Below are 25120 nucleotides of genomic sequence, written 5' to 3'. Positions count from 1 at the left end.
GTAAATACGCGATTCTGTTTCAATAACGAATTTATGTTTATGGTATGAATAACAAAACGGAAACATCACATACACATGTTTCACATACGTTAGCGTTAGTCGATCCAAAGTCGTACGATATGAACTTCCTGACGTAATTGCACTTTGTTGAGACACACATCAGAAAAATGAAGCAATTTTTGTGCAATGTCTGCTCATATAAATAGAAACTATGTTCATGTCGAGAGTAGCCGACTACTGACCACCGCAACATCTTAACTCCATTCTAGTAAGGCGGCTGCGATTGTGTTATGGTTTTATTTTTTTCTCGGTTAAACGATTCGGTGCCGGTGATAGCGAGCTCGAGGCAAGGCAAAAGCACGATATCAAGCTTGCCTTCCTTTGTAAAATGTTTCTATATTACATATACGAAGGGTGTATAGACTATGACAATAAAAAAATAAGTGTTATTAAGTATATTGAAATCAGCTTATTAGTTTTCCTGACTTAAATGGGGTTATTTGGTTAATGGCAATCTGCAATGTTATTTTTCTTAAACAACGTCGACGTTGGTTAGTGTCCCCCAGGGTTAATCTACTCAAACATTAACCTTATTAACGGGACTTGTGGGGGTCGTATATCATAACAATTGAATACTTTTATTTGTTTTAGATGATTATTAATGGTATTTATTGATAATATGTGATAGTTTAAACAATGACGAACTTTGAAGTTTGTATTGTGATTACGTTTGAACCCCTCGGCGTCTCTTCAGAATGTATTGATCGAGTTGCGTTTACGTTATACGGTTGACTACATTGTAGGCATATAACACGAGAATCTGGTTAATACATAATTTAAATTCTACGTTTCTATTGCTCCACTGGACCGTGTCAGTCTTGCTGCTATACGACAACATGGCGGAGGCAAGCGATATCCTCGTAAGTATGGCCGAGTTGGACCGGTATGTGGTCGACTGTATGATGGCCAGCGGGGCTACCGAGGACAGCGCACGTGTAATGTCTGACGTGCTGGTCACCGCGGACTATCGCGGTCACTTCACCCATGGAGTTTGCAGAACAGGTAAGTGTCACGATCTCTAATATATAGCTACAGGTATCTAGTTAAGTATCGATGTTAGATGTCATTCTGCAATCATCCTGGCAAATGGGATTTGTCGAGAATACCATACGTCCACAGTAAACAACAATAATTTACAGTGAAATGCCGAAAGTCTTTTTATTTATTGTTTAATAAGATGAATTACTAGAATAAAAAAATCATCTAAATAAAATTAAGAACTCATACCCTATTGTTATAACAGACCTTACATTTCGAGTATCTATCAGCATTACATCTAGCAGCATGAACACCTTGCATTTGCTTTGAACGGTGTCTGAAGCACGCGTATATGATCAATTTTACGCTGGAGAGGGATCGTAATCATTCGCAATAGAGTTGTTATTTGTACCTAAGACTAACGTCAAAGCCTTTGTTTACATGTGTGCCGGCAAGTTGTCACATGTAAAGATTAAATATACAAGACCATCTGAGAAATTATTGAAACAACATATCAAACGCAAACATTTTTGCATATTCATATAAAAAAAATCAGCATACCTTGTAATATTTCAATGTCATTCAACGGGCGTCCGCACACTTATCCCAGAATTAAAAATTCATTCTAACAGCGACCGGAGTAACTTTACATGATGTGTGACGTTCACATTTAAATGCACTCGGGCTTATAAGCAAAGTGTGTATTTCTCTATACACGACAAACTTTATGATTTGTACCTTGCAATAATACAATCTACGATCGATTACGTCCTAATACGAAAACGTATATCACCTTTGTGCACTTGGCTGATTTTGATCTCCTACATCGCTGTTATCTGTTTTGCTGCCTGTTATATACGTTTTCATTTTATATACACAGCTGATTGCCAACGAGCGAGAATGTAGTTACCTTACCTGCTCAATATTCACAAACCCCGACGGTTATATTTTCAATGTAAATAACAATCATACGTCATTTTTTTATGATTTTTTTTTTATAAATTATACAAATGCATTATCCTTGCCAGTAAACAATTCCAACATTGACTAGAATAGTCTACATGTTCGTTTGAACTTTATAAATAAATAAATAAATATACAACATTTGATATAGCGCCCTATCTAGCTAACGTAAGCCACTCTAAAGCGCTTTACAGTACATAGATATACAATTTTATACAATCAATACAATTAGCATACATATTAATCAATACAATATTGTGGAATTCGCAGAGCTGCCTTATCAGGCGCTAACTATTAGTCCTATGCCACCTGACTGATATCCCCCTATGCCTGTGCGTGTGCTGGAGATGTATTGTATTATACCAAGATTTTGATGAAACTTACTGTAAGTAATTCAATATAGTATTCCTAAAATATGTTACATGCTGTGATTACAGTATCCTGTATCGACTTTTACAGACGTGTACACATTAGACGTCAAGAACGGAGTAACATGTGGCGGAGGAAAGGACCCGACTGTTGTCAAGGAAACTGTGGCTACAGCACTGATTGACGGCAACAATTTACTAGGTACAAATGTTATGTAGTAGGTAGCTGAGAACTAATCAATTGTATATATCAATGTCTATAAATTTAAGATGGATTTTATTTCCTTGTTATTTAGGAAGTTAAAACAACTGCTATTTCCTGCAATAGCAGTTTGTTTTAGAAGATACGCAAAATACATATTTTCACTGCTGAAATTTGAATGGATTAGGCTCATTCTGTTGAGATTGTATTTTTCGAAGTGAAATTTAAAAATGTAAATCATGGTTGAATTGTTGAATTGAATATTAGGAAAATATAAATAAGCTGACGTTCGTTTCAACAACCTAATTGAAGGTTCATTTTCTGAAGGTCCTGTGGTAGGGAAGTACGCTATGGACGTGGCTATCCAGAAGGCTAAGACAGCTGGTGTGGGTATTGTGACTGTCAGAGGTAAGGATACTGACTGGTGTGGGTATTGTGACTGTCAGAGGTAAGAATACTGACTGGTGTGGGCATTGTCACTGTCAGAGGTAAGAATACTGACTGGTGTGGGGATTGTGACTGTCAGAGGTAAGAATACTGACTGGTGTGGGAATTGTCAATGTCAGAGGAAAGGATACTGAATAGTGTGGGGATTGTCACTGTCAGAGGTAAGGATACTGACTGGTGCGGGTATTGTGACTGTCAGAGGTAAGAATACTGACTGGTGTGGATATTGTGACTGTCAGAGGTAAGAATACTGGCTGGTGTGGGTATTGTCACTGTCAGAGGTAAGGTTACTGACTGGTGTCGGTATTGTCACTGTCAAAGGTACGGATACTGACTGGTGAGGGTATTGTCACTGTCAGAGGTAAGAATACTGACTGGTGTGGGTATTGTCACTGTCAGAGGTAAGGTTACTGACTGGTGTGGGTTTTGTCGCTGTCAGAGGTAAGGTTACTGACAGGTGTCGGTATTGTCACTGTCAAAGGTAAGGTTACTGACTGGTGTCGGTATTGTCACTGTCAAAAGTAAGGATACTGACTGGTGTGGGTACTGACTGGTGAGGGTATTGTCACTGTCAGAGGTAAGGTTACTGACTGGTGTGGGTATTGTCAATGTCAGAGGTAAGGTTACTGACTGGTGTGGGTATTGTCACTGTCAGAGGTAAGGTTACTGACTGGTGTGGGTATTGTCACTGTCAAAGGTAAGGATACTGACTAAGACGGCTGGTGTGCGTATTGTCACTGTCAGAGGTAAGAAAACTGAATAAGACAGCTTAATGTTTTAAAATAGTATGTTTGACTAATCTTATCGAACGAACAAGCACACGTGTATATCATTTGTTTGTGTTTAAATTAATGTATGGTTCAAAACTGTCATCCTGTAAAAAGATCGAGACATACAAAATGTAGTAAGGATTAATCTTTAAGTAGTGTGCCAGTTAATCACTATTAGCAAAAACTGTAACAGATAAATGCTTTCCCATAGAAAACTGTCTTTCCATAATACTATTAAAATGAGATACCAATCATGACATGGTTTCAAACCCAACTTTCCAGGAAAGATTGAAATGGTGTTTTTGTTTGCGTTTCAAAAGCGAATATCCTTTCTCCCAGGATGAAATTATGAAATATACATAATATGTACATATATGTCAACACTATATTATGGTATATTATGTCTCAAAATACTGTCTTTCGCTTATTGTATTCTAGCGTTATAGCAAGGAGAGTCCATAGATAAACGACGTATTTTAAAGGTTTCTTTGTTCAACACCAGTCCATCGAACCTTTTATGATACTGTTTCAAAAATAATGAATTAAAATCAATTGACACTTTTCTTCAATAAGATTCATCAGTTTGGAAATGTGTAGTATCAAAGTTTTACTTTATACGTTACAATACGTTTGATACGTACATGTATCTTTTTTGTATCAAGTAAAACTTTGATATAAATTGACGCTTGCTTGTCCATACTTCAAAGATCAGAGAAAAAGTTTATTTCGGACTCTTTTATTAACAGATCTAAGAACATGAATTAGATTTCTGTTTTCTCGATAATGAACACCTAGCACATACGTAACCTTGTATTGTTTGGCATTGTTTGAATTTAAAAAAACATTTTTCGTGAATAATAACGTTGTTTTACACTATGACAGAATGCTTTGTTTTACAGGTTCAAACCACTATGGAATGGCTGGATGGTATAGTCTCCGGGCAACAAATCATGGTCTTTTGGTGAGTACAGTATCCGGGCAACAAAGCATGGTCTTTTGGTGAGTATAGTCTTCGGGCAACAAAGCAAGGTCTTTTGGTGAGTACAGTCTCCGGTCGACAAAGCAAGGTCTTTTGGTGAGTAGTTTCCGGGCTACAAAACATGGTGTTTTTTCGGTGAGTACAGTATCCGGACAACAAAGCATAGTCTTTTGGTGAGTACAGTATCCGGGTAACAAAGCATGGTCTTTTGGTGAGAATAGTCTTCGGGCAACAAAGCATGGTCTGTTGGTGAGTGCAGTATCCAGGCAACAAAGCATGGTCTTTTGGTGAGTACAGTCTCCGGGCAGCAAAACATGGTCTTTTGGTGAGTAAAGTCTCCGAGCAACAGAGCAATGCCTATTGGTGAGTACAGTCTGCGGGCAACAAAGCAAGGTATTTTGGTGAGTACAGTCTGCGGGCGACAAAGCGAGGTCTTTTGGTGAGTATAGTCTCCGGTCGACAAAGCAAGGTATTTTGGTGAGTACAGTTTCCGGGCAACAACACATGTTTTTTCGGTGAGTACAGTATCCGGGCAACAAAGCATAATCTTTTGGTGAGTACAGTATCCGGGCAACAAAGCATGGTCTTTTGGTGAGTACAGTATCCGGGCAACAGAGCAATGCCTATTGGTGAGTACAGTCTGCGGGCAACAAAACATGATCGTCTCCGGGCGACAAAGCAAGGTCTTTTGGTGAGTACAGTCTCCGGGCAACAAAACATGGTCTTTTGGTGAGTACAGTCTCCGGGCAGCAAAACATGGTCTTTTGGTGAGTAAAGTCTCCGAGCAACAGAGCAATGCCTATTGGTGAGTACAGTCTGCGGGCAACAAAGCAAGGTATTTTGGTGAGTACAGTCTCCGGGCGACAAAGCAAGGTCTTTTGGTTAGTACAGTCTCCGGTCGACAAAGCAAGGTATTTTGGTGAGTAGTTTCCGGGCAACAAAACATGTTTTTTCGGTGAGTACAGTATCCGGGCAACAAAGCATAATCTTTTGGTGAGTACAGTATCCGGGCAACAAAGCATGGTCTTTTGGAGAGTATAGTCTTCGGGCAACAAAGCATAGTCTGTTGGTGAGTGCAGTATCCGAGCAACAAAGCATGGTCTTTTGGTGAGTATAGTCTTCGGGCAACAAAACATGGTCTTTTGGTGAGTACAGTCTCCGGGCAACAAAGCATGGTCTTTTGGTGAGTACAGTCTCCGGGCAACAAAACATGGTATTTTGGTGAGTACAGTCTCCGGGCAACAGAGCAATGCCTATTGGTGAGTACAGTCTGCGGGCAACAAAGCAAGGTATTTTGGTGAGTACAGTCTCCGGGCGACAAGGCAAGGTCTTTTGGTGAGTACAATATCCGGTCGACAAAGCAAGGTCTTTTGATGAGTACAGTTTCCGTGTAACAAAACATGGTTTTTCGGGGATACAGTATCCGGGCAACAAAGCAAGGTCTTTTGGTGATTACAGTTTCCGGGCAACACAGCAAGGTATTTTGGTAAGTACAGTCTCCGGGCAACAAAAGGTATTTCGGTGAGTACAGTCCCCGGGCAACAAAGCAATGTCTTTTGGTGAGTACAGTCTTCGGGCAACGAAGCGAGGCCTTTTGGTGAGTACAGTTTCCGGGCAACAAAGCGAGGTCTTTTGGTGAGTACACTGTCCAGGCGATCAAGAAATGTAGTTTTGTGAGTACAGTCTTCGGGCGATAAAGCAAGGTATTTTGGTGAGTATAGTCTCCGGGCACCAAAGCATGGTCTTTTGGTGAGTATAGTCTTCGGGAAACAAAGCAAGGTCTTTTGGTGAGTACAGTCTCCGGTCGACAAAGCAAGGTCTTTTGGTGAGTACAGTTTCCGGGCAACAAAGCATAGTCTTTTGGTGAGTACAGTATCCGGGCAAAAAAGCATGGTCTTTTGGTGAGTATAGTCTTCGGGCAACAAAGCATGGTCTGTTGGTGAGTACAGTATCCGGGCAACAAAGCATGGTCTTTTGGTGAGTACAGTCTCCGGGAAACAAAACATGATCTTTTGGTGAGTATAGTCTTCGGGCAACAAAGCATGGTCTGTTGGTGAGTACAGTCTCCGGGCAACAAAGCATGGTCTTTTGGTGAGTCTTTTGGTGAGTATAGTCTCCGGTCGACAAAGCAAGGTATTTTGGTGAGTACAGTCTCCGAGCAACAGAGCAATGCCTATTGGTGAGTGCAGTCTGCGGGCAACAAAGCAAGGTATTTTGGTGAGTACAGTCTCCGGGCAACAACACATGTTTTTTCGCTGAGTACAGTATCCGGGCAACAAAGCATAATCTTTTGGTGAGTACAATATCCGGGTAACAAAGCATGGTCTTTTGGTGAGTATAGTCTTCGGGCAACAAAGCATGGTCTGTTGGTGAGTGCAGTATCCGAGCAACAAAGCAAGGTCCTTTGGTGAGTACAGTTTCCGGGCAACAAAACATGGTTTTTCGGTGAGTACAGTATCCGGGCAACAAAGCATAGTCTTTTGGTGAGTACAGTATCCAGGCAACAAAGCATGGTCTTTTGGTGAGCATAGTCTTCGGGCAACAAAGCATGGTCTTTTGGTGAGTGCAGTATCCGGGCAACAAAGCATGGTCTTTTGGTGAGTACAGTCTCCGAGCAACAGAGCAATGCCTATTGGTGAGTACAGTCTGCGGGCAACAAAACATGATCTCTTGGTGAGTACAGTCTCCGGGCGACAAAGCAAGGTCTTTTGGTGAGTATAGTCTCCGGTCGACAAAGCAAGGTATTTTGGTGAGTACAGTTTCCGGGCAACAACATATGTTTTTTCGGTGAGTACAGTATCCGGGCAACAAAGCATAATCTTTTGGTGGGTACAGTATCCGGGTAACAAAGCATGGTCTTTTGGTGAGTATAGTCTTCGGGCAACAAAGCATGGTCTGTTGGTGAGTGCAGTATCCGAGCAACAAAGCATGGTCTTTTGGTGAGTACAGTCTCCGGGCAACAAAACATGGTCTTTTGGTGAGTACAGTCTCCGAGCAACAGAGCAATGCCTATTGGTGAGTACAGTCTGCGGGCAACAAAGCAAGGTATTTTGGTGAGTACAGTCTCCGGGCAACAACACATGTTTTTTCGCTGAGTACAGTATCCGGGCAACAAAGCATAATCTTTTGGTGAGTACAATATCCGGGTAACAAAGCATGGTCTTTTGGTGAGTATAGTCTTCGGGCAACAAAGCATGGTCTGTTGGTGAGTGCAGTATCCGGGCAACAAAGCATGGTCTTTTGGTGAGTACAGTCTCCGGGCAACAAAACATGGTCTTTTGGTGAGTACAGTCTCCGAGCAACAGAGCAATGCCTATTGGTGAGTACAGTCTGCGGGCAACAAAGCAAGGTATTTTGGTGAGTACAGTCTCCGGGCAACAACACATGTTTTTTCGCTGAGTACAGTATCCGGGCAACAAAGCATAATCTTTTGGTGAGTACAATATCCGGGTAACAAAGCATGGTCTTTTGGTGAGTATAGTCTTCGGGCAACAAAGCATGGTCTGTTGGTGAGTGCAGTATCCGAGCAACAAAGCAAGGTCTTTTGGTGAGTACAGTCTCCGGGCAACAAAACATGGTTTTTCGGTGAGTACAGTATCCGGGCAACAAAGCATAGTCTTTTGGTGAGTACAGTATCCGGGTAACAAAGCATGGTCTTTTGGTGAGTATAGTCTTCAGGCAACAAAGCATGGTCTGTTGGTGAGTGCAGTATCCGGGCAACAAAGCATGGTCTTTTGGTGAGTACAGTCTCCGGGCAACAAAACATGGTCTTTTGGTGAGTACAGTCTCCGAGCAACAGAGCAATGCCTATTGGTGAGTACAGTCTGCGGGCAACAAAACATGATCTTTTGGTGAGTACAGTCTCCGGGCGACAAAGCAAGGTCTTTTGGTGAGTATAGTCTCCGGTCGACAAAGCAAGGTATTTTGGTGAGTACAGTTTCCGGGCAACAACATATGTTTTTTCGGTGAGTACAGTATCCGGGCAACAAAGCATAATCTTTTGGTGAGTACAGTATCCGGGTAACAAAGCATGGTCTTTTGGTGAGTATAGTCTTCGGGCAACAAAGCATGGTCTGTTGGTGAGTGCAGTATCCGGGCAACAAAGCATGGTCTTTTGGTGAGTACAGTCTCCGGGCAACAAAACATGGTCTTTTGGTGAGTACAGTCTCCGGGCAACAAAACATGATCTTTTGGTGAGTACAGTCTCCGGGCGACAAAGCAAGGTCTTTTGGTGAGTATAGTCTCTGGTCGACAAAGCAAGGTCTTTTGGTGAGTACGGTTTCCGGTCGACAAAGCAAGGTCTTTTGATGAGTACAGTTTCCGGGCAACAAAACATGGTTTTTCGGGGAGTACAGTTTCCGGGCAACAAAGCAAGGTATTTTGGTAAGTACAGTCTCCGGGCAACAAAGCAAGGTATTTAGGTGAGTACAGTCCCCGGGCAACAAAGCAATGTCTTTTTGTGAGTACAGTCTTCGGGCAACGAAACGAGGTCTTTTGGTGAGTACAGTTTCCGGGCAACAAAGCGGGGTCTTTTGGTGAGTACACTGTCCAGGCGATAAAGAAATGTAGTTTTGTGAGTACAGTCTCCGGGCGATAAAGCAAGGTATTTTGGTGAGTATAGTCTCCGGGCACCAAAGCATGGTCTTTTGGTGAGTATAGTCTTCGGGAAACAAAGCAAGGTCTTTTGGTGAGTACAGTATCCGGGCAACAAAGCATAGTCTTTTGGTGAGTACACTGTCCAGGCGATAAAGAAATGTAGTTTTGTGAGTACAGTCTCCGGGCGATAAAGCAAGGTATTTTGGTGAGTATAGTCTCCGGGCACCAAAGCATGGTCTTTTGGTGAGTATAGTCTTCGGGAAACAAAGCAAGGTCTTTTGGTGAGTACAGTATCCGGGCAACAAAGCATAGTCTTTTGGTGAGTACACTGTCCAGGCGATAAAGAAATGTAGTTTTGTGAGTACAGTCTCCGGGCGATAAAGCAAGGTATTTTGGTGAGTATAGTCTCCGGGCACCAAAGCATGGTCTTTTGGTGAGTATAGTCTTCGGGAAACAAAGCAAGGTCTTTTGGTGAGTACAGTATCCGGGCAACAAAGCATAGTCTTTTGGTGAGTACAGTCTCCGGGCAACAAAACATGGTCTTTTGGTGAGTACAGTCTCCGGGCAACAAAACATGATCTTTTGGTGAGTACAGTCTCCGGGCGACAAAGCAAGGTCTTTTGGTGAGTACAGTCTCCGGTCGACAAAGCAAGGTCTTTTGGTGAGTACGGTTTCCGGTCGACAAAGCAAGGTCTTTTGATGAGTACAGTTTCCGGGCAACAAAACATGGTTTTTCGGTGAGTACAGTATCCGGGCAACAAAGCATAATCTTTTGGTGAGTACAGTATCCGGGCAACAAAGCAAGGTATTTTGGTGAGTATAGTCTCCGGGCAACAAATCATGTTCTTTTGGTGAGTACAGTCTCCGGGCAACAAAACATGATCTTTTGGTGAGTACAGTCTCCGGGCGACAAAGCAAGGTCTTTTGGTGAGTACAGTCTCCGGTCGACAAAGCAAGGTCTTTTGGTGAGTACGGTTTCCGGTCGACAAAGCAAGGTCTTTTGGTGAGTACAGTTTCCGGGCAACAAAACATTGTTTTTCGGTGAGTACAGTATCCGGGCAACAAATCATGTTCTTTTGGTGAGTACAGTATCCGGGCAACAAAGCAAGGTATTTTGGTGAGTACAGTATCCGGGCAACAAAGCAAGGTCTTTTGGTGAGTACACTGTCCAGGCGATAAAGCAATGTATTTTGGTGAGTACAGTCTCCGGGCGATAAAGCAAGGTATTTTGGTGAGTATAGTCTCCGGGCAACAAATAATGTTCTTTTGGTGAGAACAGTATCCGGGCAACATAGCGAGGTCTTTTGGTGAGTACACTGTCCAGGCGATAGAGCAATGTATGTTGGTGAGTACAGTCTCCGGGCGATAAAGCAAGGTATTTTGGTGAGTACACTCTCCGAGCGATAAAGTAAGGTATTTTGGTGAGTACAGTCTCCGGGCGATAAAGCAAGGTATTTTAGTGAGTACAGTGTACAGGCAACAAAGTAACGTCTTCTTGAAAATACAGTCTCCGGACAATACAGCAAGGGCCTCCTTTAGGTTCAGTCTCCGGGCAACATAGAAAGGTCTTCTGGTAGGTACAGTCGTCGTGAAATATAGTAAGGTATTCCTGAGGATGCAGTCTTTGGTCAATTACAGCAAGGTATTCTTGTAGGTAGAGTCTCCGGGCAATACAGCAAGGTCTTGTTGTAGGTAGAGTCTCCGGGCAATACAGAAATTTAGAGTCATTGGAATCTTGTTAACACGTTACGCATAAAATGATCTGAATGTTGTGCTTGCAATACAAAAGGAGTTATACATGTATCGATGTATGAAAAGCAGTAGAAAATGTATCACCCAATGCAATTTAAGTATTTACACAAAATACACTCACGCTTGCTTTTATTGCAGGGTATGTCAATGACGAATTCTGACAAAGTAATGATACCAACACGAGCAAAAGAAGTAAGAACTTAACATATGTCTGTATTGATATAGCAATAACATTTCAACGACCCAAAGGTAAGACAAGATCAAATGGATGTTCAAAAACTTTGAAAAATGAAAAAAAAAAAAAAAAAAAATTGTGCAAAATCATTGTGTATATACATGTAGCAAGTTCACAGACTGTTGTTTCAAAAGCAATTTCGTAGTTCAAATTAAATATTTGGAGACATACTTTAAGACCGACAGCTAAGATGCATTATTAAAACTATTTGTATCAATTTACAATAAAATCGTAACGTTTTAACAAATTAGAGGTCTCTCGGAACGAATCCTATCAGTATGGCGGCCCCGGGGAAGGACGCGGACAACTTCGTGCTGGACATGGCCAGTACTCCTGTGGCCTGGGGTAAGGTAAGTACAACTCCTTATGTAAACTGTTACCTAACTGCATGATAGGTGAATGAACGTCGCCGCAACTTTTCGAGTAATTTATTTAAGTTAAATTGAAAATTATTTCAGAATTCAACGGACCATTGGTTTATAGCTTTAATACAATAACTGATACTCATTTCAGATTCTTATGGGGCCTTTTAAATATGTACTTCCTTTTTATGTGCATAACCGAACCAAAATTGTGTTATGGCCTACCTGTAATAGATTCAGATGAAACAGTTGAAGGGTGATGAGTTACCGAGCGGCTGGGCACTGGACAAGGATGGTCAGGTGAGTATATAACACTGTGGGTAACGTCATATTGTTTCTAGATATGTTATGTTTAGAATCAAAGACACTTTGTACTGTAAATCATATATTGTATAGCAGCAATTAAGGGTTGCATTGTTATATACTTCAAATGTTATATGTGTATTAGGAAAATTAATGACTTTATCATACCAACTAATAACAACAACACGTCCTTAGTCACTAATGCTGTTCTTGGTTGGCGCAATCCAATCATTGATCGATCGATCAAGATCTTTGTTTGACAAAATAAGATTTGCAGTACTTTTGAAGCATACAAAACATCTCAATTGCTAGAAATTTGATTTGTATTTCTGTATCAGTCTGACATAATTGCAAATCAGGGCACATTTTGTATTCAATAGACTTTATCTTAAGTTAAAAGAAAATAAATTTGATTGTTGAACGTGCCATTTAACATATCTCGATTATCGACATAATCCTTCTGTGATTTCGACTATAATCAAGGAAACATGTGACCCGTCAACTGTGGCTGGATTGCCGCCATTAGGAGGTCTTGAACAGAACAGTAAGTCACTTCCGGCTGGAGACGCAACCTATTTTATATCATGATATATGTTTTAGGGAGTACTCCCCATTTAACTTTAATTGTTTTATTATTAAGTTTAAATAAAGATACGTAAGAAATGAAATATAAGGTGATTTAACAGAACACAGTTTTGCTTTATAGTCGCTTCTACATGTATTCACCTGCGTGTGCACCCCAGGTTCACATCATATATAAACAACATTACTAGCATGTTGTTTATGTCGTTCTGTACTAAGGTGGTTACAAAGGTTACGGGCTGGCCATGATGGTGGAAGTCCTCACAAGTGTGTTGTCTGGGGCCGAGATGTGTGCTTTTGTTAGAAAGTGGAAAACGTACGACAAACCTGCAAACTTGGTAAGTATAAAGTTGGATATCGTTTATACATAAAATCCACTATAGTTTATACATTTTTTCATTCACTATAAATTAAGGTAGTCTGTTTCTGATTCAGTTCGGTTACCATCACATGAACGACTAATAAAAAATGCATTAACTGGGAATTGTATGCTATACGACTAGGTTCTGCAACAAGTATCAAATATCTTAAAGACATCAAATACACCATATCTGCTAAATCTGAAAGACATTACATAGAGTGTGTTTGTTAAATCTAAAAGACATCACATACAGTGTATTTGTTAAATCTAAAAGACATCCCATACAGTGTATTTGTTAAATCTAAAAGACATCACATACAGTGTATTTATAATATCTGAACGACATTACATACAGTGTGTTTGTTAAATCTAAAAGACATCACATACAGTGTATTTGTTAAATCTAAAAGACATCACATACAGTGTATTTGTTAAATCTAAAAAACATCACACACAGTGTATTTGTTAAATCTAAAAGACATCACATACAGTGTATTTGTTAAATCTAAAAGACATCACATACAGTGTATTTGTTAAATCTAAAAGACATCACATACAGTGTATTTATAATATCTGAAAGACATCACATACATGGTATTTATAATATCTGACAGTCATCACATACAGTGTATTTGTTAAATCTAAAAGACATCACAAAAAGTGTATTTATAATATCTAAAAATCATCACATACAGTGTGTTCATAATAACTGAAAGCGTCACTTACAATGTGTTTTTGATATCTGAAAGCGTCACTTACAGTGTGTTTATAACAGCGTGTGACTACTGTTTGATTTGTATCCTCCCTTAGGGTCACTGTTTCTTGGCCATAGACCCGGGGGCTTTTGCAGACGGATTCCCGGAGAGGATGCAGAACTTGATGGATCATAATCGTAACCTTGAACCGGTATACAGTTTATAATACGTATATAATTATCCTGCATCGAAAAGTTAGCATCAGCATCTATGTTTGTATTGTTGATGTTTAAACTTTTGATTGTCATTGTTACTACCATACAACCAGTAGTGATGTTTTACAGCGACGGTCGTGTCCACCTACTGGATTGGTTTGATACACAGAACATATGTTACATGTACGACAGGGAAGCAACTAGCGCTTTGCATAGCTTAATATATACAAAAAAACACGGATATTGATTAAGAGTCATCATTTGATCTTTACATCAAGTCTGACTATAAGTATATGATAAATATATCGGTTTATTTTAATAGGTGGAGGCTGAGCGGGAGGTCCTCGTGGCAGGAGATCCAGAGAGACAACACATGGCTCTTTGTGACAAGTTGAAGGGCATTCCGTACCATCCGAAACAGATTGAGCTTTTGGTATCCACACTTTTATCATTGATATATTCATCATTATGTATTCACTTTGATAACAACATTTACATATCATTTCATTTTAATCAAATATTTCCATATAACAGACTCTATGCTAACTTTGTGTAAATATTTCATTCGTTTCTATTTTCCGTGCTTTTTTATTTCGATCTATGGTCTTGTTGACACTTCGGTATATTCTTATTTTTTATTTATCAAATTAAATGTTAACGACGTTTTGGATTACGATGAAATGTAAATTTAGGTTCAATACTACGTGTAACTTTCATATACACGTGTGCGGTTACAGTATAAGCTAAAAAGCAAGATTGCTGTACTTTTGATTTTTTGAACACTTTACTTTCAATAAAACCGTGTCATATGTTTTTTTCTCTCTTCAGAATGGAATCGCAAAAAGTCTTGACGTAAAACCCTTACAACCCATGATACATGACAGCTGAAAAATTATAACTGTATACTTCATATAATAACAATGCTAGTATTATTTATGATTTATTTACATGTCTTGTATTCAGAATATGTTAACACGAGTTACATATATCTAGACAGTGTGGCTGTAACGCATGAACCTATTATTTCTCTGACATTAAATTGTAAATGTAAACTATTATATATATATTAAATATTAGCCATATGGTATATTATTTGTGTTTGTCTTGCTTTTAAACGATAGTAAAGGTGTGAAAGGCATTCCTCACAATGTAAATAACTTCCAATGTGTTGTTTGTTATTAAGGAGGCACGGTAGTCTAGTGGTAGGACGCCGGGCTCGTGACCGAAGGGTTGCGGGTTCAATGCACGGCACGGCACTGTGTTGTATCCTTTAGCAAGATACTTATTTCCGCTTGTTTCAGTCTACTCATCTGTAAATGAGTACGTGGTTGGGCAGCGCTAGAATTGGTGAATGCTAGCTGTGAGCGCCGAAATGGCAGCTCCGGCTGTATGCTCCCCAGGGAGTTGAGAAAGATATTGGCCGGTTTCAAAGGCCCTTTAACCACGGATAATAATTTGTGAACAGCTTTGAGACAAGGTTGTGATAAAGCGGTATATAAGAACCTCGAATTATTGTTATTATTTGTTATTAATTATTATTATTCAGTATGTAGCATCAAAGAAAGTGATAGATGAGTAACTTGGCAGTTGGCACCTCCTTAAATGACCATATTGGCACTTAAAACAAACATAAACCTAACCGAGACAGTAACGATTCTGTAAAAAACGAAATGCATAGGAGTTTGGTCAGTCAGCTATTCCAATAAACTATATTTTCTATAATTTAGAACTAGTATCAGCAGCGTTTTGGACCTGGGACAACCAAGAAAAATGGCTTTGTTATTTCTTATTCATTTCGTTAATTAAAATTTCTCATTTTGATTCTTTGTAAACATCCTTTTTTGTTTTAATCAGAATTCTGGTAATATCCCATCTTATTTTTTATATTTGAGATTGATTCCTCTGCAGTACCCGCCTTTATGATTTTTTTTTGTCACAGCACAATAGTGACAAAAACAACAAAAACAAAATACTCAGATGAAACAATCGATAAATATAGGATAAACATAAATATAGCTAAGTAACATAAAGTGTCAGAACCACGCGAGCTTACCTGTTGTTAGGACAGAGTTGTTTTGAATGTTTTGAAATAATATTTAAGGTTATTGTTTTCATAAATCATTGGTCATAAATACTTACTTATGTTATTACTCGTGTAAAACTGTTCACGCCTGTAACTATTTGAGACCCTGTCGTCCCTATCCGCGTGTACATGTATAGGGTTTGAACAGGTTTACACATTTTGAACCTTCTGGTGTCTCAGTTCCAAATATTAGGATTATGTTTTAATTTCCTTGTCATGATAAAAATAAAATAATTTAGTTCCCGTGATTTTTGTGGTAAACAGCGGCCGTTTGAAAATGTAAATAGTCGTAACTATAACATTAAGTATTGTTTCCCAATACCAATAATAAATGATGATTCTTAGTGTAAGTTTGCTGGTTGCTTATAAACAAAAGTTTCGAATAATAGTTCCTAAATCTTCGTTAATTTTGAATATAATCGTCAGATAACTCACCAGTTTGAAGTTGCATACCTTTCAAATTTGTTAATGACAAATTAACAAACCGGACATAATCTGTGTATGTACCTGAAACACTTTATCTCCGTGTTAATATTTCATTCATCATCCTTAATTAGCTGTTGCATTGCTAACATATTGATGACCTCCTTATTACCTGACGTTGAAGTAGAGTTATGAATTGAATCACTCTTTATATCAAACACCATAACCATAACACGATGAATATCCCACATGTATATTATGTTGTTTAGGATTTTGGTTTGCAAATCAGGTTAATGCAACGAGTCAAGAAATTATTTAATTTTTTGGGAAAAACAGTCATGTTGGAAAAAAACGGTAGTTTTTATAAATGTTACCAGAAAGGAATAGCATTTCATCATTTTCTATCACGATTCGAATATATCTGCAACTGTTCAAAATTATTTTGCTGACCGTATTTCATGTCATTTGTGGTCAATAATGTCAAAATGACATAGCATAGTCTACATTTTACTTGTCTACTATTCCTATTCTGATGTCACAACGGGTTATGTATCCTGAATAATCGCTGCCTGTCTCCGTAACCATCGTTAGGTTACATGTAATAACTGCAAGGATACTGTAGACACAGTTTACATGTGCTTAGTTAGATTTGAATTTACCTTATACTAGTTCAGTGAGCGTTATCTCTAGTGATGACAACAAGTACAGTCTGACGTGTCGACTGATCATTTGGTCTACAAAGTGACCTGTTTTATAGAATCTACTGAAGAAACAATGGCGTCCGCCGCTACAGGTGAAATCATTGTAGCAAAGGAGGAAATACACGGATTCGTGATTCGCTGTTTGGTTACTGCAGGAGCTGAGGAAAAATACGCAAGGACGTTTGCAGATTGTTTGATTACGGCAGATTATAGAGGGCACTACAGTCACGGGGTGAACAGACTAGGTAAAGTGACCACAGGACAAGACAAAACTAACCCGATTTTATCTATTTAGGTCATGCAGATTTCTATCATGGTTAGTTTTAAGAAGAGACACTGGTTTTACCTGCCCCTTGTGTAGCTCATATCTAAATCGTATACACAAGTTCTGTATTGGGTACCGCATATATTATTACATATATCAGGGGCGTTTCTATGATATTTGAAAGAGGGGGCATAGAATCCAATAATTTGCCGAGCGGAGCGAGGCTAAAAAAAAATTGGACCTTTTTTTTGCTAAAAAGCATAAAATAATTGTGAAATGCACTAATGTAACGGTTCCTGACTTGGAGCATGTATATTTGATATTACGATAGTTTTTTTGTTTTTTGTTTTTTTGAAAAGGGGGGGGGGGCGTATGCCCATTACGCCCTCACATGGACCCGCCCCTGTATATCTACCATAAGGTATCGTATCACCTACATAAATAAACAAGTCTACAATGTGATTGTACCTGACTTGTTCATATACAGGTCGATATATATATCATAGATCTATAGAAAATGTACCTGTGTAGTAGTGTTCATACAAAATAATTTGTTTATGTAGTTGCATACTAAGTTAAATATGTAACTATGTAAATACTATAACATCACAATTGTACATATATTCAACACTTCCATTCTACTATCGACTCAAACGCCATCTAACAAACAACAGTTTCTGCTGGGAGATATATTAACGTTTGTTTTTTTGTTGAGTATATAATGGAATGCACTAAATGTGCAATATGTTACAATATTTAAAAGCAGCCAACTGTTAACGGACAGATTGTTGAATTTTGAATGTAAAATACATTTTAAACATGATGGAAGCTATAATTTAGAAATGCTAACATATACAAGTAATACAGAGGAATCCACGTCGTGTACAGTATACATTTAACGTAGATACTACTGTCGACTACCGATATATCTCCTGAATTGATTACGAATTCACATATTTGTTGTACGGAATGGTCCTTCCGCAAATATTAGTGTGTGCTTTATTTCTGTACTAATTTTAATATACAAATAATCAAAAGGCAAAGGATGGAGCTCTGAAAGTATTTATACAGGATTTGATTTTCATTGCAAACAGAGTTTTACATCGAGGAACTAAAACGGGGTATACTATGTGGAGGAAAAGGAACAGAGCCAACTGTTACTAAACAGAACTTAGCCACAGCCCTGGTCAATGGGAACAACCTATTTGGTAGGTATCATGACAATCATTCTTTTTCAATGGGAACAAACGTTCCTTGTTGCTTATTTGAGAAATAATCTAGCAATATACGACACATTCTTGTTTGGCGAGAATTGACGCCATTATGTAAGACCTTGTTGGGTAAAATGTTACAATAGCACCATGTTTGGTAAGTAAAACCGCCATCATCACGTAAGATATCTTACCCTACTCGGTCGGAACAAGCAACCTCTTAGGTAATAGCGCTATCAACACACTATATTTGGCAGTATCAAATGGTAACAATATATTAACACTACCGCATTAACCATCTAGCCCGTTCAAAAGTGTCAGACTGTTGGATAAGTTTTAGCAATATAATTTGGAAATATATGTGTGATTGAAACTAACATTGACACTTCTTTTAACGATCAGACGAATTCAGTTTAGGATTGAAACGCGTTTCTTTAGCATTTTGTTTAACAAATAATGGGACGTACTTATCGCAAGAATAATTACAATCTGTTCTTTTATATCTGTTTCTTACCAGTGCCCGATATTGAATTGGAATCTCTTCGCCTTTTTCTTTCAAAACTCTGAGTCGACGTTACGATATGACTGAAAGAGTAAAGTAGCTCCAAAACGATTAATCATGCACGTGTTACTTAGTGCTTAAAAACTTAAAAACACAGTACATGAAAAACAAGTGAAGGAGGGTTGCCCGCTTTGATGTTTTAGTGGCTTAAAACCTATCTGATCTTATTTTTCCTATTTTTCAAACCTAAATTCCAAGGTGAGATCAGCCTAACATGGAATTATATTTCTTATGAGAAATCTAGATGTCAATAGAAAACTGGAATCTGACTTGTTTTAATTGGTTATAAGTAAAAACACCTTTGCAAATAATATGTTTTTCTTTTTGCTATTTTTTTTTCAAAGGACCGGTGGTGGGTAAATTTTGCATGGAGCTAGCGATTCAGAAAGCTAAAGAGGTGGGCATCGGCATGGTCACAGCAAGAGGTGAGAATATACATTACTATACTTACCTCTCTCGGTTTTTTGTACTGATCTTACTTAAACTTCACTTAAACTTCATTACATCTCCAGCACACACGCAGGCATACACACATAGGGGTACATTAGGCAGGTGACATAAGACTAGAACAAGTAGTTAGCGCCAGCTAAGGCAGCTCATGCGAATTCCTCAAAATAATGTACTGATTAATGTTAATTGTATATCTATGTACTGTAAAGCGCTTTAGAGTGGCTTATTTTAGCTTGATAGGGCGCTTTAATAAATGTTGTATATTATTATAAAGAATGCTACCTGACACAATATGATCATTGTTATGAACATTGATCCTGTTAAAACCATACATATCGATTGTTTTAAAACCTCGTTTCACTTGGAAAAGCCCATATATGGTCGTGGAAATAAGTAATACGATAGCATTGGCTGACTGAAGAAGTTTATCATAGGTCTTCATTTTTTATCTCTTGTCGCTATCTTATCTGGAATGGCTGCCAATGGTCGCCAAAGTGCAAAAGCGAGCAGTACAAGTAGATAGCATTGAGTTCTAATTCATCATTACTTTAAGAAATTACAACTCGAGTGTGTTCTGAAATTTATATTTAAAATTTAAATCAATTCCGTTCATGTTCTCTAAAAAAAATCCTTAAAACTATCAAAGTCAAATACTGTAGTCGAATATTACTGTCCTGGAAAATAATTGAGTGAAAAAAAATACCTTAGTCAGAAATATTTGTTACAATACCACCTGATATGATTTAGATATGCTTTGATCCTACAAATAAACGAACATTCTCAAGAGAAACTACAGGTAAATATGTACGGTTACAGATTTAAACATTTCTATTAAAATTGTATATTGCATCATATTTAAGACATTCACCACCGGTAAACAATAGTAGCAAGAAAGACAATTATTGTAATAATCTTAGTTACTAAATATCAACACGTGGCTACTGTTTCTATTTGATATTTGTATAATGAGGATGTTATTATGAACTTATATTGTGTTTAAATAATGATAAGGTGGTTTACTTTTGAACAGGTTCCAACCATTTCGGGATAGCAGGATGGTACAGTCTCATGGCATGCGATCAAGGCTTACTGGTAAACCAAGTCTCGTTTACCTACTGTTTTCAATATTAACAAACCCTCATCTATCAGCCAATGGATGTTACAAATTACCCGTCTAATGAGTCAATTTTGCTTTTATTTTTTACCTTCAGGTGATTTGTTAGCTGTCACTTCGGGTTTTTGATAAGCACGTGAATAATCGACACTGCTGTTTAGTTTTCTTATTGTAGTTGGTATAGTATCGCATATTGCAGTTTGACTAAATTTAATGTTGCCGATCTTAATGTTTCCACGAGTATTAGAGGCAAGTCATAGAGAGAATAGCGGATTAGTGAGACTTTATTAGTTCGTGTTATTATTTACGTCCGAGGAACTTGAATACATGTTTTGTTCATTTGATTTGTTTATCTGTGATTTAAACGAATTAATCTTACGTCTGATATATGGTAATATCTAGTAATAGTTAACAGCTGCAATGTTATTGCATCACAGTAATACCTAAACGCTTTAAATTCCTTTCGGTTTTGAAGCTAACTTGGAAGTCAGTTTTTGCTGGATGCATACAGTCTGTGCATACTGTTTACATATTTGTTGTAGGGAATGGCGTTCACAAATGCATCCGGTGCTATAATACCCACACGGTCTAAAGTGGTGAGTACAGTGTAGTTACCTATATGTTAACCTGAATATTAAAATCCAGATATCGTCTATGCTCACTTGCTGACTAGATGGTAGCCTTCTAAATTCAAATCATATGGTAAGACAATAATAGTATTCTGATTGACGTTGTATACTCACTATTATGCCAAAATAGTATCAATATCAGCTCTAGTTTTCCCGTCGCAGAAATTATGTGTTTACATGTACTTTCATCCGTGACTGATTAAATGCTTCCGGTCAGGGAAAGATATCTTTGTCTTACCCCAGGGGGGACTCTTTTTTATCATAACAGTTGCATAACGTCACGTCAACAATAGCAGATCACGGATGATGAATCCTTTCTACTGGAAATCATGACATCAACGTCAAATTGTCAACAAAGGAGAAAACCTCATTCGAATTATTGATGAAAATATATACTTTTTAGTTTTTATGGATTTCAAGATTTATGTTTTAAACAATTTGAAGTTTGATATTACTTTTGTATATGAAATTGGAGTACAGTGATTACAGAAAGGGTCTATCGGTCAAAATCAGATTTTGATGTTAAGCAAATGCTCAAAACATGAAATTGTCAAATAGTAAAATTTGAATTTCAGAGAACGTTAGGAACAAATCCGATATGTATGGCAGCTCCGGGAAAAAATGGCGACAGCTTTGTTTTAGACATGGCGACCTCCAACGTGGCGTGGGGAAAGGTAATTACACACAGTGGAGCTTTTTTCCTTTTTTGTTTTGTTTTTAAATACGGATTACAATGTGAAAGATGCTTTTTTTATGAATAGATTGAGTCTTACAAGGTACGTCATTGAGTAGCACACCAATACAGAGCATGGATGTGCGTGTTCTCATCTAGATCTGTTGTGTTGTTATTACGGTAAATAGGTAAACAGGTAATCATTAAGACAAATAAATTGTAATATAATGTATTATTCAACTTTTTAGTACATTATTTGTTTTACTTCGTTCTTCGTTGGTATTTTCACTTATTTCTCCACGCCAACAACGTGAGAAATATCGGTATATCTCTTTAGTTATGACCAAAATGTACAACAAGAAAATATTGTCCGTCAATCGTTTCTGTTTCAAAACAAAACCCGGTTTAGTACATGTACATATATTCATACATAATCGTTGAAGGTTGAGCTACAGGTACGGAAAGGACAACCATTGTCTCCTGGATGGGTTCTGGATAAAGATGGAAAGGTACGTGGTTTTTTTTTTGAATATATAACATCTTTTTGAAAACAAAAAAAAATAATCATTATATGAAGCGTAACTATGTCATAGGCGGACCGCGTCATCATGTGTCATCAATATATGGAGTGTCACTATGTAACAGTAAAGACGTGCCATCGATTGTGTCATTCATCTCATTCATTTGCCTGCATAATGAAACAGAAAATCACGAACCTCAGGTCAAATATTATACATACATATTTAATATACATACATGTACAGTAGAATATGTTAGAATTATCATTATACAGTCTAGTCTGTACGTTTATTGTTTGGGAAGCCACTTTGTTCATATCTAAAGAATACAGAGCCAGATTAGCCCCAAATATACACCATATGCAAAACTATATACATTATATAAATACCGTACCGTATATACTAAATGATCTTATGTTTCATGTTTGCTTTCCTCCAGCCTACGGTAGAAAGGAGCGAAGTTGCCGGTCTTCTCCCACTAGGGGGCGTTGAGGAGACAAGTATGTCACAGATTATTTAAATTCCAATTTGTTTGTGTACATTATATTTCATAGGAATATAAACAGTTTCGTATTTGTAAGTACTTCGGAACTTCGACGTTAGGTCTATAAGGTTTATTTGCATGTTACGTTAATTTGTATGACGAATACGTCATGTGCCATATACTCAAATATCATATCATATCCTTTTAAGTATTTTTAATTGATTGTTATATTTTACTATTCTTTACACTGTCACTGTTCTTTTAAAACTAACGTGTTGGTCATGTTTTCCACAGGTGGCTACAAGGGTTACGGATTGTCAATGATGGTTGAAGTGCTTTGTAGTGTCCTAGCTGGTTCACCATTTGGACCTTTTATTCGGATGTGGAGAACATATGAGAGACCATCAGATATGGTAATTTTGTTATGTGACGTTCCAATATTAGTGTTAAATAATAAGTGAAATTTGAATCTTATATTGTCATACCGGTTTGAATATCAGTGGCAAATATACTTATGCTATAAAACGCCCATTTTACATTTGTAAATGTCCTTTGGTCTGTACTATGGTATTTACATCTTTTTAAGTTTGCCCCTTTTAGAAATGATAGTAATTACTAGTAAAACAATAGTCCATTTCACGTATGACGTCACAAGTAGACGACATCAAAATCATCTGAAATTAGATTCCATTTGATATATTGTGATGTACATACGTAAATTGTATTGCATTTAATGTTATTGGACTAAAATACATTTAATATATTTACATGTACTTGTACATGTAATAGTATAAGCACAAAAATGGAATGCATCTATTATTTGTTATATTTGCAGGCACATTGCTTTATTGCTGTTGATCCGAATTCTTTTGAGGACGGGTTTTCTGACCGACTACAGGACCTCATAGACCACTGTCGCAATTTAGAAACGGTTAGTACAGCTTTGATGACAGTCTACAAGCTATTATTATTATCCATTGCTATACTGTATTTAATCGTTTGATCGTGCTCTCCTAGTTACATCAGATTTAAACAAAATTCAAGGCCTAGGTTTTGCTTTTGGTGTTTCATGTGTGTGGGGTACCTGTTTGTGATCACTGTTATTGGCAATCTTATTGTTAAGGCTGACGATGCAGCTGGAAGTGTGATGGTAGCCGGTGATCCTGAACGTAAACACATGAAGTTGTGTGACGACCTGGCTGGTATACCTTATCATACAAACCAAATTAAAAACATGGTAAGTTCAGGAATATATTCTTATTGTGGATACTACTAGACACAACTTAAAGATTTGTTTCTAAATAGCCCCAAGCCAATTTCGATTTATTTACGAAGATCTGTAAAACTGAGCTTATGTACACTATGAAAGAAATTATAATGACTTTATTAGATATCATTGTATATTTAATGTATTCTGTATTCACCAATGACATCATTAACCTCCTCACACACCGCAAACATATTCCCAACGTCCTCTTTCTTGAGTGTAGCAATTCCGTTGTAAATGTCTCTTGAAAACCCACTTCATGTATAAGAAATTCCAAAGTGAGGCTATAAATCAAGTGACAGCATAATACAATACTACTGTAACTAGTATGACAGGAATATAATTTGTTAATGATTTATAACATATTTTGTATTGTTTAAAAAGCTAATTATGTTATTAATATCATTATTGCTAATCAGTACCTTGACTTATACTGTACATTTGTGTTCTAACTCATGTTCGCTAAAAAAAGGTGTAATTGTACCCAGAGAGGAATTAATGTTCTGCATTACATGAAAACGAAATGTGCTGATTTTCAGGATGACCTAGCAGAAAAACTGAATTTGGAGAAATTAAAGCGTCGTGAAGTTCAGCCAAACACATAAAGACATATCTTGAATATTTGATATTTCATTTATGTATATGAAACTGTATAGCATTACTGTGGGATATCTGGATCCTACATCGTTTTCCGTTCGCTAGTTAAAAAGTGGAAATGTATGTTAATAGTGATTTGAGTGTACATAATCATATAAATCAGGTTTATTTTTGGATAACTGACCACATGTTCTGTTTTGTAATCAAATGCTTTTTTCTTTGTATCTCATGCTTTTAATAAATGTGTGCTTTTTATTCAATTTTCGTGTTTTATA

The 25120-nt window shown here is 37.7% G+C and overlaps 2 protein-coding genes across 2 annotated transcripts; both read left to right on the top strand.

The window, feature by feature from the left end:
- The first annotated feature begins 855 nt into the window (after positions 1-855).
- On the top strand, positions 856-14972 carry LOC110465044 (uncharacterized oxidoreductase YjmC-like). Its single transcript, XM_021520619.1, has 12 exons — positions 856-1062; positions 2461-2571; positions 2899-2979; positions 4688-4749; positions 11254-11307; positions 11602-11700; positions 11947-12012; positions 12499-12559; positions 12817-12935; positions 13769-13864; positions 14191-14301; positions 14697-14972. Exons 1-12 carry the CDS (start codon positions 897-899, stop codon positions 14754-14756), a joined length of 1086 nt encoding a protein of 361 aa, XP_021376294.1. The 5' UTR covers positions 856-896; the 3' UTR covers positions 14757-14972.
- A 2099-nt stretch (positions 14973-17071) lies between these two features.
- LOC110465043 (uncharacterized oxidoreductase YjmC-like) lies at positions 17072-25100 on the top strand. Its single transcript, XM_021520618.1, has 12 exons — positions 17072-17320; positions 18435-18548; positions 19458-19538; positions 20594-20655; positions 21220-21273; positions 21882-21980; positions 22423-22488; positions 22937-22997; positions 23276-23394; positions 23817-23912; positions 24105-24218; positions 24788-25100. Exons 1-12 carry the CDS (start codon positions 17149-17151, stop codon positions 24851-24853), a joined length of 1104 nt encoding a protein of 367 aa, XP_021376293.1. The 5' UTR covers positions 17072-17148; the 3' UTR covers positions 24854-25100.
- The last annotated feature ends 20 nt before the right edge of the window (positions 25101-25120 follow it).

The sequence above is a fragment of the Mizuhopecten yessoensis genome, unplaced genomic scaffold, assembly GCF_002113885.1.
Source record: "Mizuhopecten yessoensis strain PY_sf001 unplaced genomic scaffold, ASM211388v2 scaffold11047, whole genome shotgun sequence".
Taxonomy (NCBI): Eukaryota; Metazoa; Mollusca; class Bivalvia; order Pectinida; family Pectinidae; genus Mizuhopecten; species Mizuhopecten yessoensis.
This window is presented reverse-complemented; position numbering and strand designations above follow the sequence as displayed.

Excerpts from the sequence above, each read along its gene's own strand:
- LOC110465044 (XM_021520619.1), top strand. The coding sequence starts at position 897 with ATGGCGGAGGCAAGCGATATCCTCGTAAGTATGGCCGAGTTGGACCGG. Across the intron at positions 4,750-11,253 it reads CAACAAATCATGGTCTTTTG|GGTATGTCAATGACGAATTC; the intron begins GTGAGTACAGTA and ends CTTTTATTGCAG. Across the intron at positions 12,936-13,768 it reads ACGACAAACCTGCAAACTTG|GGTCACTGTTTCTTGGCCAT; the intron begins GTAAGTATAAAG and ends ATCCTCCCTTAG.
- LOC110465043 (XM_021520618.1), top strand. The coding sequence starts at position 17,149 with ATGGCGTCCGCCGCTACAGGTGAAATCATTGTAGCAAAGGAGGAAATA. Across the intron at positions 20,656-21,219 it reads CATGCGATCAAGGCTTACTG|GGAATGGCGTTCACAAATGC; the intron begins GTAAACCAAGTC and ends TATTTGTTGTAG. Across the intron at positions 23,913-24,104 it reads ACTGTCGCAATTTAGAAACG|GCTGACGATGCAGCTGGAAG; the intron begins GTTAGTACAGCT and ends CTTATTGTTAAG.